The sequence below is a fragment of the Phascolarctos cinereus genome, unplaced genomic scaffold (assembly GCF_003287225.1).
Source record: "Phascolarctos cinereus isolate Bilbo 61053 unplaced genomic scaffold, phaCin_HiC Scaffold_5;HRSCAF=322, whole genome shotgun sequence".
Taxonomy (NCBI): Eukaryota; Metazoa; Chordata; class Mammalia; order Diprotodontia; family Phascolarctidae; genus Phascolarctos; species Phascolarctos cinereus.
In genome coordinates this window covers 254,584,064-254,598,529 of record NW_027555958.1, presented here as the reverse complement: position 1 = coordinate 254,598,529, position 14,466 = coordinate 254,584,064, and the positions used below count along the sequence as shown (strand labels likewise).

The 14,466-nt window shown below is 42.4% G+C and overlaps 1 protein-coding gene across 2 annotated transcripts; it reads left to right on the top strand.

Moving 5' to 3' along the window:
- The first annotated feature begins 615 nt into the window (after nucleotides 1-615).
- Nucleotides 616-13,541, top strand: LOC144457668 (transmembrane protein 225B-like). 2 transcript variants are annotated; one of them, XM_078155673.1, is made up of 4 exons: nucleotides 5,792-7,626; nucleotides 8,065-8,211; nucleotides 11,761-11,892; nucleotides 12,976-13,541. In XM_078155673.1, the coding sequence occupies exons 1-4, from the start codon at nucleotides 7,491-7,493 to the stop codon at nucleotides 13,104-13,106; spliced, it is 546 nt and encodes a 181-aa protein (XP_078011799.1). In that variant the 5' UTR covers nucleotides 5,792-7,490; the 3' UTR covers nucleotides 13,107-13,541. The 2 variants fall into 2 exon arrangements, 1 of the variants encoding a protein (XP_078011799.1); XR_013487131.1 differs by lacking the exons at nucleotides 5,792-7,626; nucleotides 8,065-8,211; nucleotides 11,761-11,892 and adding an exon at nucleotides 616-952 and having other exon boundaries at nucleotides 12,976-13,060.
- Nucleotides 13,542-14,466: the final 925 nt, after the last annotated feature.

The window sequence follows — 14,466 nt, the reverse complement described above, 5'->3', positions numbered from 1 at the left end:
ACTCCTCCACAGTATTTGCAATGCAGATGTTCCACAATGTGACTGTAGTACTTTTCTCAAAAATAATATGCTAATGAACTCAGCTACGCAGGGATAACAACCCAGCAACACATTTGAACCCAATTAAACTGTTCAGTGAGAGAAAAACAATGAATGTCACTTAACTTCCCTGGGCCTCAGTTTCCTTATCTGTAAAATGAGGGGAGTTAGAGTACATGGTCTCTGGGGTTCCTTCCAGCTCGGCTTAGCCTTTTTAAGTATTTCATTTGATCCTCCTGCTAAGAAGGGAGTAATCTCTGTCTCCTTCCAGGCTCTGCAGTGTTTCCTCAAGGATTCAGAGGGGTTAAGGGGAGGGGCGGGGAAAGGCAGACATGGGGTAAAGGGGGAGACAGAGAGTGACATCTCTTCCAGAAGCGCTCCTCTCCTTCCCCCCGCCCATCAGTTTAACTGTCCAGAAGAAGTGGTTGCGTTTGTTCCGCATGGCCCCGCCCCCAACCTGCGCCCGGAGAGAGCCGACCCGTAGGATTCCAGCCCGAGGCCGCTGGACACGCCCCTCGCCGCACGACCCCGCCCCTCCATAGGCTCTAGGCCAATGGGGATGCTAGTATGAGGGGAAAAGGCTGCGCCTCGCTTTCGCGGAGCCCTCGGGCTGGGGGCGCGTCTGTCTTGGGGCTCGAAGCTGGCTCTCCTGAGGGCAGGTGACTAGGAAGGACCGTAACCGGTAGGGTCAGCCGTCGTCGTCCCTGCCTCTGCGCCATCTCACTACCGGGAGAATGCTACCATCCACCGCTGCCGATCCTATTTGCGGTATCCATTGTTCACAGCTTTTCTCCCCCGAGGCCGGGAAGACGGGAAAAGGACTGAGACGGGGGCGGCGGCGGCGCCGGGGATGGACGGATGCCGTGAAGTGAAAGAAGAGTACGAGGTTCAGGAGCTGGAGAATCTAGAAAAGGTGACCAGAGGGGTTGTAGAGACCGGTTGATAGGAACGCCTTAGCTGCTTCCCGGTTCCAGTGGGGGTTTGTCGTGTCCCGACAGCGCGACGGCTGCCTTAGGCTCAGTGAGGCATTACAGAGGGGACTACAGCTCCTTCAGAGTGGTTTAAAAATTAAAAGGAAAAAAAGTAGAGAGGCAGCAATGGTGACGTCCGAGTCAGGAAGACTGGCCACGGCCCTCCTCTGACCCTTCTGTGACCCTGGGCGAATCACTCCACCTCCAGGTGCTCCTTGCAGCTGTCTGAGATTAGGGGTGAGGTGGTGTCCTCACGGGGCGCTGCACATAAGAGTGAAATAAGCCACCGCCCCCCAAAAAAGTGAAGATTTATTCTTACTGTTCAGCGGCAAACATTTCTTAAAACCACCCAAGCATTTTCTACAGGAATAAACCTGACCTTTAGCAACTCCTGTCCCCCACTTACCCCCCCCCCACAAACACACAGGCTTGCATACTTCCCACGTTTCCATGCACTGATTGGCTGTGTACTCTTAAGGCTTTTAAAAGTATGTCCTGGGTATGTAGTGCTAGGACCATTTAAGTGGTAGGCAGAGGTGCTTGGAGGGAGGAAAAGGGAGAATAAGAATGTGGTTAAGTCATAGATCTTTGTATCATCCCTGTAACATGTAGATCACATAATCTTGGAATATTGGAGCTCGGAAGGATCTTGGAGATCTGGGCCCTGGAGAGATGAAATGATTTATCCAAGGTCACTTATCAAGTGGCTTAACCATAGTATGAAACCCAATTCTCTTGACTCCCAGAGTAATGTTTTTTCCTTGGGGGCTAGATTTCAAAGTGTCTCAGCCTCTTCCCACACTGGACGATTCAGGGTTCTCCAGCTTAGGTCTGTGCCCTAACTGACTTTTGGGTGGTCAGAACTGGCCTTAGCAGGGTGCCTAGCTCTGCACCATGTTCTGTCCCTCAGTTCTCTGGCCCAGCTCCAAGCAGGTCAGAACTCTACAGCTATGGTGCAGAAGCAACTTGCTGCCCCCACAGGCTTTTTTTTTTTTTTGCTCCTGAAGGGATGTGACCAACCTGGCTGTAGAGCCCTGAGCAAATTTCCCATAACCAGGAGCTGAGGAAAACGGATGGGAGAGAGGGATTTGGGGGTAGGTTTTAGGGGTGCTGGGTGAGCTTAAGGTCAGTAAGCCTTGGTTCCTGGGTTTGTTTGTAGTCTTTTGGATTCTGGAAGTCCTGGAGCTGGCTGAAGTTGTTTTATCTTTGGTGCATTATTTCTGTTTTAGAGACATCTAAGAGATCATGGGGATCATAGAAAATGTCTAGTCTACAGCCTTACTGCCCACATGACCCAGAAGTTGGGTATTGTTCTTTCTATTCGACTGAAACTTCTCTTTCCAGAGTCACAGCAATCTCATAATTACCACATTTAATGGCCTTTTCTCAATCCTCATACTTCTTGACCTCTCTGTGGCCTTTGACTGTCACCCTGTCCTCTTGGACATTGTTCTCTAGGTTTTCTTGTCGTTCCTCTTCCCTGATTATCTTCTTATCTATCTGAATGCTCCTTCTCCATCTCCTTTGCTGGATCCTTAGTCATACCCACTAACTATGGGTATTTCCCAAGACTGTCCTAGGCCCTCTTTTCTCTCTGTACTATATTGCTTGGTGAGCTCATCAGTTCTGATTCCATTAACTATCATCGCTAAACAGATGATTCCCAGATTTATATATCTAGCCCTAATTTCTCTCCTAAATTCTAATCTCTCATCACCATCTGCTTTTCAGTCACCTCAAACTGGGTGTCCCATAGGTATCTCTGTCCAAATCCACTCTGTCCCAAACAGAACTCATTATCTTTTCCCCAAAACTCTTTTCTCTTCTGAATTTCTATTTTGTTGTTGAGATCACCACTATCATCCAGTAGTCACCCCAGGTTTTCAGTCACTCACCTCGCATATCCAGTCTGTTGTCAAATCTGAAGTGTGGAGGAGTGGTTTTAGAGAATAGAATCAAGAAGACAGTTGTAAGAGAGAATCTTAAGAAGGGACTATTTGGAATGGAAATCAAGGAAATTAGGAGAAGACCTTAGAGCTTTGAGTGGTTTGAGATATGATACCACCCTGCCGTTCTCCTCCCGTTCTTTCAACATTATTCTTGTTATTAGTATTAGTATTGCTTTTGGCTTTATTATTATAGCATCATTATCAGTGACAGTAATAGTTTATATTTATATTGTGCTTTACAAAGTTCCTTCCTAAAATAACCCTGTGGGTAGATAGTACAAGTATTACTATCTCCATTTTACAGATAGGGAAACTGTGGTTTAAAGAAGTTAAATGAATAGCACAAGAACACACAATCAATAAATGAAAGAACCAGGACTCAAACCTAGCTCAGGCCCTCATCATCTCTTGGCCAGATTCATTCCAGTAGAAGGTAAGCTCCTTGAGGGCATGGACTATTTTTGTCTAAATCCCCAGTGACTAGCACAGTGCTTCCTATGCAGTAGGTGCTTAGAAAATGCATGTTGAATTGAATTACGTGTGAAAGAAGGAAGGATACCAGACGTTTGGTGGGGGAAAAGAGGGGAATTCTTGTATATTATTACTGCTAAAAATGGCAATTAAAAATCAGAACTAATTCATGACTGCTCATCCTTCTCTATAACATCTTTATGAAGATAGTTCACACATATAATGGGGGAATCTTGTATGAAGATGTAAGAAAGGAATAAGTAGAGTTTTGTGAACAATATTCTATAGCACACTATATCCTTACAATCACATAATTGACTGAAAGATACAGAAAATACAAGATCCTACTGTTGACTGTTTTTTAAAAAAGCATTTGATTAAGCAAAGGACAGCTGTAAAGGCTGTCATCCAATAAACTATCTCTCATCGTATGTCAAAATCATGCAAGATTCCATGACAGGCGCAACAATAGATAATTTTGTTGAAAAGCGTGTGATTAATTCAAGCAAAGCATAAAAGAGGGAGATAGATGCTTACTGAAGGTATTTGCAATTATCATAGAAAATGTTCTATTCACAGTTTAAGTGGAAGAGGGATTACTGTGAATCATGAGGGTCCTTATTTGCAGATGACATTATGCTGATTGCATAAAGTTCCAGAACATTGAAGGAATCTACTGAGATCCAAAATAACTCAGGAGTTCAACCTTACTATTCGTACAGTATGAACCGCATGGAAAAAGAATTCTTACTCTCTAGATTGTGATATGCTGTTGGGTGAACAGGCCATAGAACTGGTCTATCAGTACATATATTTCACAGTAAAAGGAAGAGAGCAGGCAGAATTGCATTTGGTAAGTCCACAGGGTTTTTTATGACCTAAGCTTTTCCCAGGAACAAAAACCATCCTTTCAGTATTCTTCCACTGAAACTAAACTGTGAGTCATGAACTATCATAACCTCTCAAGAACCAAATTGTGGGTCACTGTAAAAAATCATCATTTGTTGAAAACGTTATATTGAAAGACAGACTGAACAAAGGGTCTCTTTCTCAGTTCCCTGTATTTCCACGTATACAGCAGCTGTTCTGCCAGGTAGAAAGATCTATCTGACCCATCAAGGAGTATTCCCTTATTTGTAACATCCAAGATGTCAAGCTACTGGACAAACCTAGACAGCTAAGTGACATAATGGATGGAGTTCTGGGCCTGGAGTTAGGAAGACCTGAGTTCAAAACACTTACTACTTGTGCATCCTGGATAAGTCACTAAATCTCTGTCTGCCTCAGTTTCCTCAATTGTAAAATGGGAATAATAATAATAAGACTTAACCTTCTAGGGTTGTTGTGAGGATCATATGAGATAATATTTGTAAAGAGCTTAGCACAGTGCCTGGCGTATAGTAAGTGCTTAATAATGCTGGTTTCCTTCCTAATAACAGTCATCTAACTCTGCAGCTGCCTACATGATCTACATGATTCTCTAGGTTGCAAACATAAGGGCAGTGTAACCTGGTTTCATGTAGAAAGGACTGTCCTAATTGGCTTAGTGAAGCGTATACCCAGATGGAGACTATGATGCTAGAAGTTTCTAATACTGATGACTACATCACAGGGACTTTGCCATGACTTCTCATTGCTGCTGGTCCTATTTACTATTTTTCTAGCACTTATTTTAATCGAGTTCTTTTTGCTGCCATGTTGTAGTTCTCATTGTTCTGGGGCTTTAAAGCAACAGTAACCCACAGAGCAATGGAGAGATAGTTATGAGAAGTCAGAAGCATATTACCAACCAAAAATTGTTCAAGATAAGGGACATATATCAAAGAGATGTATGACTGGAAAAGGAGGCAGGTTAGTTATGTATGGCGAGTAAGAGATAACACATATGAGAAATAACATAATCTCAAGAGACCTAAAAGAAGCCCCCCAGAGCATTTGGTGTACACCCAGTGGAGAATTTATAGAATAATTTAGATTAGAAAGGCATAGGATAAGAAGACATTGATACCACCAGAGGGAGTTACCCACATAACCATACCCACATTGTTATTTCAAAGTCAGCCTGGAGGTAAGAGTGGTGGACTGTAGGTCCCCAAACCTTTTCTGTTCAATGTTTCTATCAAGAGCCTGAATAAAGACTTGTCAAATTTGTAGATAACAAAAAGATAAGGAGAATATGCACTTCATTGAATGACAGAATCAACATTCAAAAAAGTTCTTGATTTGCTGGAATAGTGAATTAAATTTAGTGAGGATAAATGGAAAGTTTTGCCCTTAGGTTCAGATAATTATACAAATACAGAAAACCAATAATTCATATGAAAAAGAGTTAGGGTTTTTAATTGATGCAGGTTCAATATAAGTTAATAATGTAATGTGGCTCTCAAGAAAGTAATTCAATATTTGGCTGCATTAATAGAATGCTTGGAATAGGGAGGTGGTAGTTCCACTGCATCTTGTACCCTTGTGCTGGTCAGACCATATCTAAAATATTGTATTTATTTCTGAGTGCCACATTTTAGGAATGACTGGAAAAACTGAGAAATGTCCAGAGAAAGGTAACCAGTACAGAGAAGAAATTTTCAATATAGGATCACAGATTTAGAGATAAAAGGGACCTTACAGACCAACTCGTTTAAACCCCTCAATTTACAGATGCAGAAGTGAAGGCCCGAATGGATTGAGTGATTTGCCCAGGGTCACACAGCAATTTACAGAGGCAGGATCTGAACCCAAGTGCTTTGACTCCAAATCCAGTGCTCTTGGCACTGTACCATGCTGCCTTTATATCACAAGACTTAAAACTATGTCATATGATAATTGATTGAGTATATAGTGGGGAAGAAAAGACTTGTGGGCAGAAAAGAGAAACTGATTCCTGTCTTCAAGTGTTTGAAGTTTTACCGTATCAAATAGGTATTAGACTTAAGAGTTTGATCCTGGAGAGTGAAGCATGAAAGTTATGATGAAGATTTTAGTTCAACAAAAAAAAAAAGAAAGAATTTTCTAACAGTTCAAGTTGTCTAAAAGTGAAATAGCATGCCTTATGAAGTAATGTGTTCCCATCCCAAGAGGTCACAGGATCAGAGATTCAGAGCTGGAAGAGTTAGAGCTTAGAGATCATCTACTGCAGCCCTTTCACTGTATGTGTATATGATAAACCCTCCACTCCCACTTTTCCTGCCACCTTCCCCCTCACCCCCACCATGGGGCATTTAGAGAAGGAACCTGAGACCTAGAGAGGTTAAGTGACTTGTCTGTGGTCACAGTAATCAGCAGTGGCAGGATTTGAAACCTGGTTTTCTGCTGTAGATCCATTGTTCTTTCTACTACAGTAGAAGTTAGTTAACTGACTGTCATCGATGGTGATTAAAGGGGATTCCTGAAGTAATGGGTAGATGGTTGTCATGGATGACCTCTGAGGTCCCTTAAGATCTGAGGAAGTATAGAATGTCATGAGATCTTGTGGGATCAGACAGGAAAGTCTTTAAATTTTGAACCAGGTTACAAATGATATAGATTGTTAGAAGGGATGGTTGAGGGCACTTAAGATATAGGAAATGACCTGTGGCAAAAAAGGAAGAGAAAATGAATACTCTGTGTGTGTGTGTGTGTGTGTGTGTGTGTGTGTGTGTGTGTGTGTGTGTGTGTGTGTGTGTGTGTTGAGAGGTATGGGGAACTGTATATTGACTAATCTTGCCAAAGTATAGAGAAGTTAGGGAGTAATGAAGTAGGAGCATATTATTAGAGAGTGGGACTATTAGATAAAGACTTGGTGGAAGCCAGGATGAGGATTATATAAAGGGTAAAGGACCACCCTGGGCCAGATCCTGTTTAAAAAATTTGAGGGAAAACAGACCTCCAATCTCATTATGCCTCAAAACTACTAGTTCAGCTAGATAGAAGAACAAATCCTGGGCTGGGAGGGAGAGTGGCAAAAGAATACATGCAGGTATGCACAAGTCCCATCATGATCTCTTTCCCTCACTAGGGAGAATTTATCTTTTCGATCGCTGATCTAAAGAACTTGTGTTAGGTTGGGACCCTGGCTTTCAACCTCATGGGCAGTCTTATGCTAACCTGGGCCACCGTCTTCCCTCACTGGACACAGATCTCATACCCCGACAAAATGGTGTTCAGTAACCTTTTGGAGACCTGTGTCGAAGGAGCATGCTGGAAGCCAGGAGACTCAGCAGGTAGTAAGCAGGGTCCTTTACAGGGTGTGGTTTGTACTTTGCCATAGGCTTTAGCCCTTGAAGAGGCTAGTGGCTATTGACGAAGTGGCATAAATCGGTGGTTTGGGGGTGGAGGAGATCTAAGAAAAACAAAGTTCAATATAAACAAGCAGCTCAAGTGCTGACATGTTAGGAGAGCATGATGAGCTGTCTCCCTCAGTTAACACCCCCACAATCCCTTCCCAATCCCCAGTCATGCTCACTTCCATAGACCTCCTTTCCTGGCCTAGTCACTTGGAGTTCTATCCCTGTTCTTATTATAACCTGCCTCTCTTAGCCCTGGCCAGTCATTGACCTCTTACTCCTTTAGCTATTATTCTCTTTGAAGTCTGGGGTTAAGTTGAGGGAGGGAGAAGTGACCCCATTACCCCTAGCCCAGATTCTCACTTCCCCCCACAGGATACTTGATTTATGGCCGGTGCTTTATTGTCTTCGCTGTTGTCTTCTCATTCTTCCTGAACCTCATGTTGCTAGGCTTCTTCTTCCAGTTATGCTCCCCTTTTCCCCTGCAGTGTCTCATTTTTGCCATCATGGACAGCATTACAGGTATGGGATGAGAAAAATTGGTTCCCCTATCTTTGAAATGTATCTAGTTTAAGGGGTGGGCCTATTGGTGGCAGATTGAATAAGAAATGTTAACTGGGTTATGATCAAGGGAATCTTCCCTTATCTGCTGTACTGGGGTATCTTACAAAGAAGGAAAAATGGAAAGAAGAATGGAAAGAAGGAATTTGTTAAGTGCTTACTACTGGGGGGCAGGGGAAGGAAGTGGGGCATGGAGCCGACCATGAGAATAATCTCAGTGGGGGGAGAGATGCTCTAGTTCCACACTGAGGACTAGTATTTTAGGATTACATAGCACTTTCTTGTTGATCTGTGGAACTGTGTCAAGGATTATTTATGACTGACACCAAGAAGAACCACCCATTCAGTATATTATAAGACTTAAGAAGGAACAGCTTCTCTCTCTTCAACTCTCTTTACATGTCAGTTAGAATTCAGGCAGTCTCTCCTTTGGACTTCTCAAGGGGATAGGGAATTTCTCTACTATTCCTACCCTGCAATTATATGGCAGTTATAGGCATGTGGCAGTGAGGATATTTGCTTGCCTAGATGGGGATAAGACTGGACCTCACTCAAGTCCCTAGCTGCGTTTTCTGCTTGTGTTTATTTCCCTGAGCATGAATGACTTATTAGTGATCTTGAGATAGAAGGTTCTAGCTTTCATAGCTACCTCATGAGCTGTAAAATTCTGGAGTTAAGTGTGACTGTCAGTGGAAAATGATTCCTCCAACTGCAGTATTTCTCAGAGGAGAACATTGCCATTGGAATTCTGTAGCTTAAGGGCTAAAGCCTAAGCCATGCTCTTGCTAGAAGATCTGGACCTTGGACCTTAAATTGCTGCTGAGAGGAAAGTGAAATCTCTTCAGCAGTCCCACAAATCTCCCAAAGATGTTAGTCTCTTCTGACCAGCACTGCAGTTTTAAGAATTACCTCCCATTAGTCATCAGTACCAGATTTTCAAACTCCTCAGCTTTCTAGCTCATGAGGTCCATGCCAAGATTAGTTAATATGTCTCAGAATCTTTGTTCAGTCACTTTTGCTCAAGGAAAGAAATACAAAGCAGAAAAGGCAGCCAAGTACTTGAGGTCCAGTCTCACCCTCACCTAGATATCTATCTGATTGCTATGTACTGTAGCTGCCATAACTGCTGGTGGTAAAGGGGAGAGGCTATGTCCTCTCCCTCATTTGCTAAAAGGTGAAAGGCCTGAATCCTAAGCAGTGTGTTCCAAAAAGTGATAAAGAGAGAGGAAGTTGTTTCTCCATAATTACTTTTATAGCTTCCTTTGTGGGTGGCTCTTCCTGTCTCAGTCACCATTATCTTTGATATATACCAGAGTCAGAGATCAATAAGGGATAGCCCTCTTCAAGCACAAATCTTTCAGCCAGAACACGTTTCTTTCCATGGACCCAAAACATACATGCCCAAATTCTTGGGAGATACCCCAGTACAGCAGATCAGACTCCATTCCCCTTCCCAGTCATCTGTCATAGAAATATTGCCTGTTGTCCATGAAGAGGTATATTTCATTTCCCTGTCCCATTTTGGAAACTAGGTCTGTCAGCTTTTTCTATTATTAAGCTTCGGAAGGAGAGATATAACTGGCATTCTAAAATATGTGCCTTGTGGGCTATTTGGCAGTAAATATAGATGGGAGTGGGAATAAAATTGCAAGGAGGAGGCTAGACAGAGCTTTTGAAGTTAGGGTTAGGGTTAGAGTTAGATGGGAGAGAGTGAGATTTGGCAGAGTGAGATTTGGAGAGGTTGGGTAATCTACAGGAGAATGCACTTGTGGGAAACGTAAAGTGAATTGAGGAGATGTGTTTGTGGAAAAGGGAGGTCAGTCTTCATGGACAGTGAATTCAGTTTTTTAGTGAATGGGTAGGTACTGAATAATGGAAGGGGGTTTGGGCAGGGGGAGGTAAGTGTTATAGACTAGTTAGACTTCCCCTAGGAGAAGTAAGGTGGACAGATAACGACTAATGAACCCATTAGTGCAGTTTCCATACTAAAGGAATTCTGCCAAAGACCGTGTTTATCTTTTATCATTATCTGATCTATTCATGATTGATATATTCAAAGGGGCCTTGGACCTGCTTCTCCTCAGTTAGTACATTAGTCAAAGGCTTTTGTCTGCTTCAGTATAAAATTGCAGAGACCTCCTACCCCATCAAACCATTCCCAAACAGGCTGTACTCTGGATAGAGCTGATTTCTTGGGTAGCAATATATGCGAGCTTCATTTCCAAACTAAGACTGTGAACTGAGCATGGTGGAAGTATCTGTCTCTTTTATCCTTTTGGTGTGTTGTTTGTATGCTTTTACTAAACCTTTAGGCAAAGTTAGAGATGGCTGAGACTCATTCTGTTCCTTGAGATCTAGGATTGGACTAATAGAGAAGAGATCTTTGGTGGAAGACTAAGGGTTGGGTGTTGCATTTGAAGTTCGATTAAGTGAGGTTGAATTTGAGTCAATGTCCCATAGGTGTCAGTTGGGGAGCATTTGAGCCAAGAGTTCAAATCAAGGAAAGGAATGAGATTAAGAGATAGAGTTAATATAAGACATGAGTTTGGGTGGGGAAACAAGGTCAAGCAAAAATAGATGTTGAATTCTAGGGGAAAGGATGAATGTAATTTAGAAGTGTGTTTGGGCAGAGGGAATTAAATTCTGTCAGAGGTCTGAGATAGCAAGAAGAGTTTAGGTGGGATTGATGGGTTCGGTGCTTTTTAAAATATGCTGGAATAATTTCAGAAAGCTCTGAGTCAACATCAGATGCTGAATAGACCTCACCTCTTTCCATAGGTGATTAGCTTAAGTTTTGGCTTTAATAGATGCCAATTTTGGCACCTACGTGCATATGCCACTCTTTAGGACATGCACCAAAATACACATGGACTGATGTACAGAATTCCAGCCATAAGCAATGGTGAGAGTCAGGAAGGACTGCCCAAGAGACTATAGTGGCCTGGGAAGGGTAGGGTTATAATACACTATCTAGTTTATTGCATGATGAGATATGCACTGCCTAAGTGGAAAGCTATTAGTTTCAGGGATACCCTCAGTAGAGGGACCATATAATTTAGAACTCGAAGAGACCTGAAAGATCATCTGGCTTAATCCCCTTATTTTATAGATGAGGAAACAGGCCCAGAAGGGTGAAGGACACTCTTTGCTTATAGTTGGCTATTGCTGAGAGTCATCATCTAATTTAGTTCTGATCAAAATAAAAGTCAGTGAGTTGTTGTTGGAAACATCTACTGACCCACACACACCTAGCTAGACAAGTGCCTATGGACAAGGAGCTGCCCACACAGAGAAGGAGAGTTGAGGGATAGAAACTTGATACCTGTCTGGTAAAGATAGAAAGTTCAGCACTGACTTCATTCTTCTGCCCCACCAAGGTATGTACAAACTGCCAAACTGAGCATGGGAGAGCCCCAGTGAATAGCTGCCAACATCACCTGGTAGTTAAATGTGAATGAGGAAACAGGCCTGCAGAGGTTAAGCGACCCTCTTGTTTTTTGGGGGTAACAGCTATAACTGTATTCATTGGTTTGCTAATGCATACACTACAGATGAAGAGTTTCAAAGACAAAGACCCAAGGATCACCTTTTTATGGCCTTATTTCATCGTGTTTATCTGCTTCATATTGTTCCTGTATCCTGGTGAGTGTCCCTAGACCCATGGGCATGACCAGATTTGAACCGAACTATGAGCTGGTTCCTATCTCTATCCCTCTCTTCTTAATCAAACTTTCTCCAAAAGAATTTCCATTAGAAGGCACCCTCCTAACCCACTATTCCTTTTATTCCCCCACGTGTATGTGTATATATTCCTACATATCCATATGTGTTCATCGGACTGACTCCATCCTAATAACATTATTTGTTTCATAGCTATGTATTATCTTTCCAACTAAATTATAAGCCCTTCAAAGGCAGAAATTATACCTTCTGTTTCTTTTCTATTTTTCCATTGGTACCTAAGATCCTGCTCTTTAAGCAAACACTAAATAAACCTGACTGTTCAATTCAATAAACGTTTATTAAGCACTGCTGAGCATGAGGACACAAATAAGAAAAAGAAATAGTCCTTGCCCTCAAGGAGCTTACAAGGCTAGCTGGAAAGGGGAGGGGGAGTGGAAATAACCAGGGGCATCTTGTGCTGTGGAGTTCAAACTGAGCAAAGCTACAGGAGAGTGAGCTGGAAAGTCCAGATCCTGACCTCTATAAAGGAAAGCTGTGGGAGAAGTTCAGTGCTCCACCTTCCAGTCCTCCAGTCAGAGGGGAGAGGGGAGGCTGAGGGAGCTGGAAGGTGTTGGATATCCAAGGTTGATCAGCTTATCCTGGAAGGGGCATCTTGTTCCTTCGAGTTCAAACCAAGCAAAGTTGTAGATGGAAAGTAGAGAGTACAACTATCCTCATTCTCTTTTTTGTCTGCTTCTTTCCTTTTGTCTTTCCTAATTTTCCCCCCCTTCTCTGTTACTTCTTTCTCCTTGTTTCTGAACCTAATTATGTCTCTCCATTAGATTCCAACAGAAATAACTTGAAGTAATGATTCTGAGTAGAGGGTTAAAAGCTCAGGGAGGTAATTATGGAAAAGTTTCTTGGAAAAGAAGAGTAAATCTGTGGTGCATTTTAGGAATAGATAGGTTTCACTGGGTCCTGACATCTCCTCTAATAGTGAGTCACCAACTTTGATGCTAGATTACCATAACCTAAGCTTTATTCTAGCCTTTTTTCCCCCAGCAATCCTCTTCATCCTCATCCACAAGGAATTCTTTCACACTAAGTGTCTAAGATCTTCCCGTGTGATTCCCAAGGACCCAAACTTGGAGAGAGAGCAGATGAATTTGGAGCCCATGGAGTCTATCTTCTAGACCAGCTCATCGTTCATACAACCTTTCTGAGTCCAGACATCTCCTGGTTTCTGGCACATTTTAGTTGGAATGTTGACAGTGGATACTGGAGAAGGCAGGGATAAAAAGAGGAGGCTGAGCCCAGTTCTGAGGGCAGGACTGTGCTGCTAGTCTGGAAAGAAAGATGAAAACATCAGTTTCCCTCCTTCTTTTGCCGGATATAGGGTGGGGTCCCTGCTGGTGTTCAGAGATTTGCTGGGCAGTGATTTGGACCCTGAAATTTGCCATTTCGAGATGTTCTGCTTCTCCTCTTCTTCCCCACATCAAGGATTTTCTGGCATTACAATGTTTGGGGATGTTGGTTGCTGAAAATTCAGAAATTCTTTGTATGGCATTTTTAGTCTTTGGAAGGAAAGTGTAAAATAAATTCATAAAATAAAAAATATAACTGAAGGATTCCCTTTGCTAAGTATTGTCTCTGTTGGGAAAGGCACAGTTCAATCAATCCATGCTACTAATGTTGCTTTATAGGTGCTATGATAGATATAAAGAAGTATAAGGCAGCATCCCTGTTCTCAAGGAACTTAAAACCAAATTAAAAAGATTAGAGGTAAACATGTGAAAGCTTAAATAAATGCAAAGAGAAGACTTATAATACAGATAGACTGAGTCATAACTAGACAGAATATGTTGGGCTTTGTCCACTTGGGATAAGGGTAGGTCACAAAATTCACCAAAACATACATTTTTTTGAAGTTTTATTGATGTATTTTGGGTTTTTAATACAACGATCACTTTCCTAACAACCCTTAAAGCACCTTCCCTTACAAAGTTAATTTTTTTAAAAAGCTAAGCAAAACAGTGACTACTCCCACACTTCTTATCAGCAGCAGAAGTATATGACTGACCAGAGGGGGATTGGGGGGATCTCTCTGCTGGTGCTGAGGCAGGATTCTCTTGCTTTGCCCGTGCTTGGATCTGGGTCATAGTCCTGGGTGGCAGTCCGGGGGCAAGGAGGAGTGCTGGCATGGCAGACCTCAGAAGCCATCTAGCACAACCCCTTCATTTTACAAATAAGGAAACAGACTTGTGGAGTTTTTAAAGTGATTTGTTCAAAGTCTCAAGAATAGTAACAGAAGTGGGAATTGAACCCAGGTCCTCTGACTGAAACTGGCACTGTTTCCATTGTATCATACTGCTTCCCACTGTACCACAAAATATAGAGGCCTAGGAAATTACCATGTGCAGAACTCAGGATTATAAGTTTCGGGCAAAATTCTTTCCAAGTGTTCACAAAATCAGGACATAACTAAATGAGCTTTTATAGTTAGCCTGAATCCTAAGATTCCCAACTGGGATAAGCAGGAGGATTTCAGCCAGC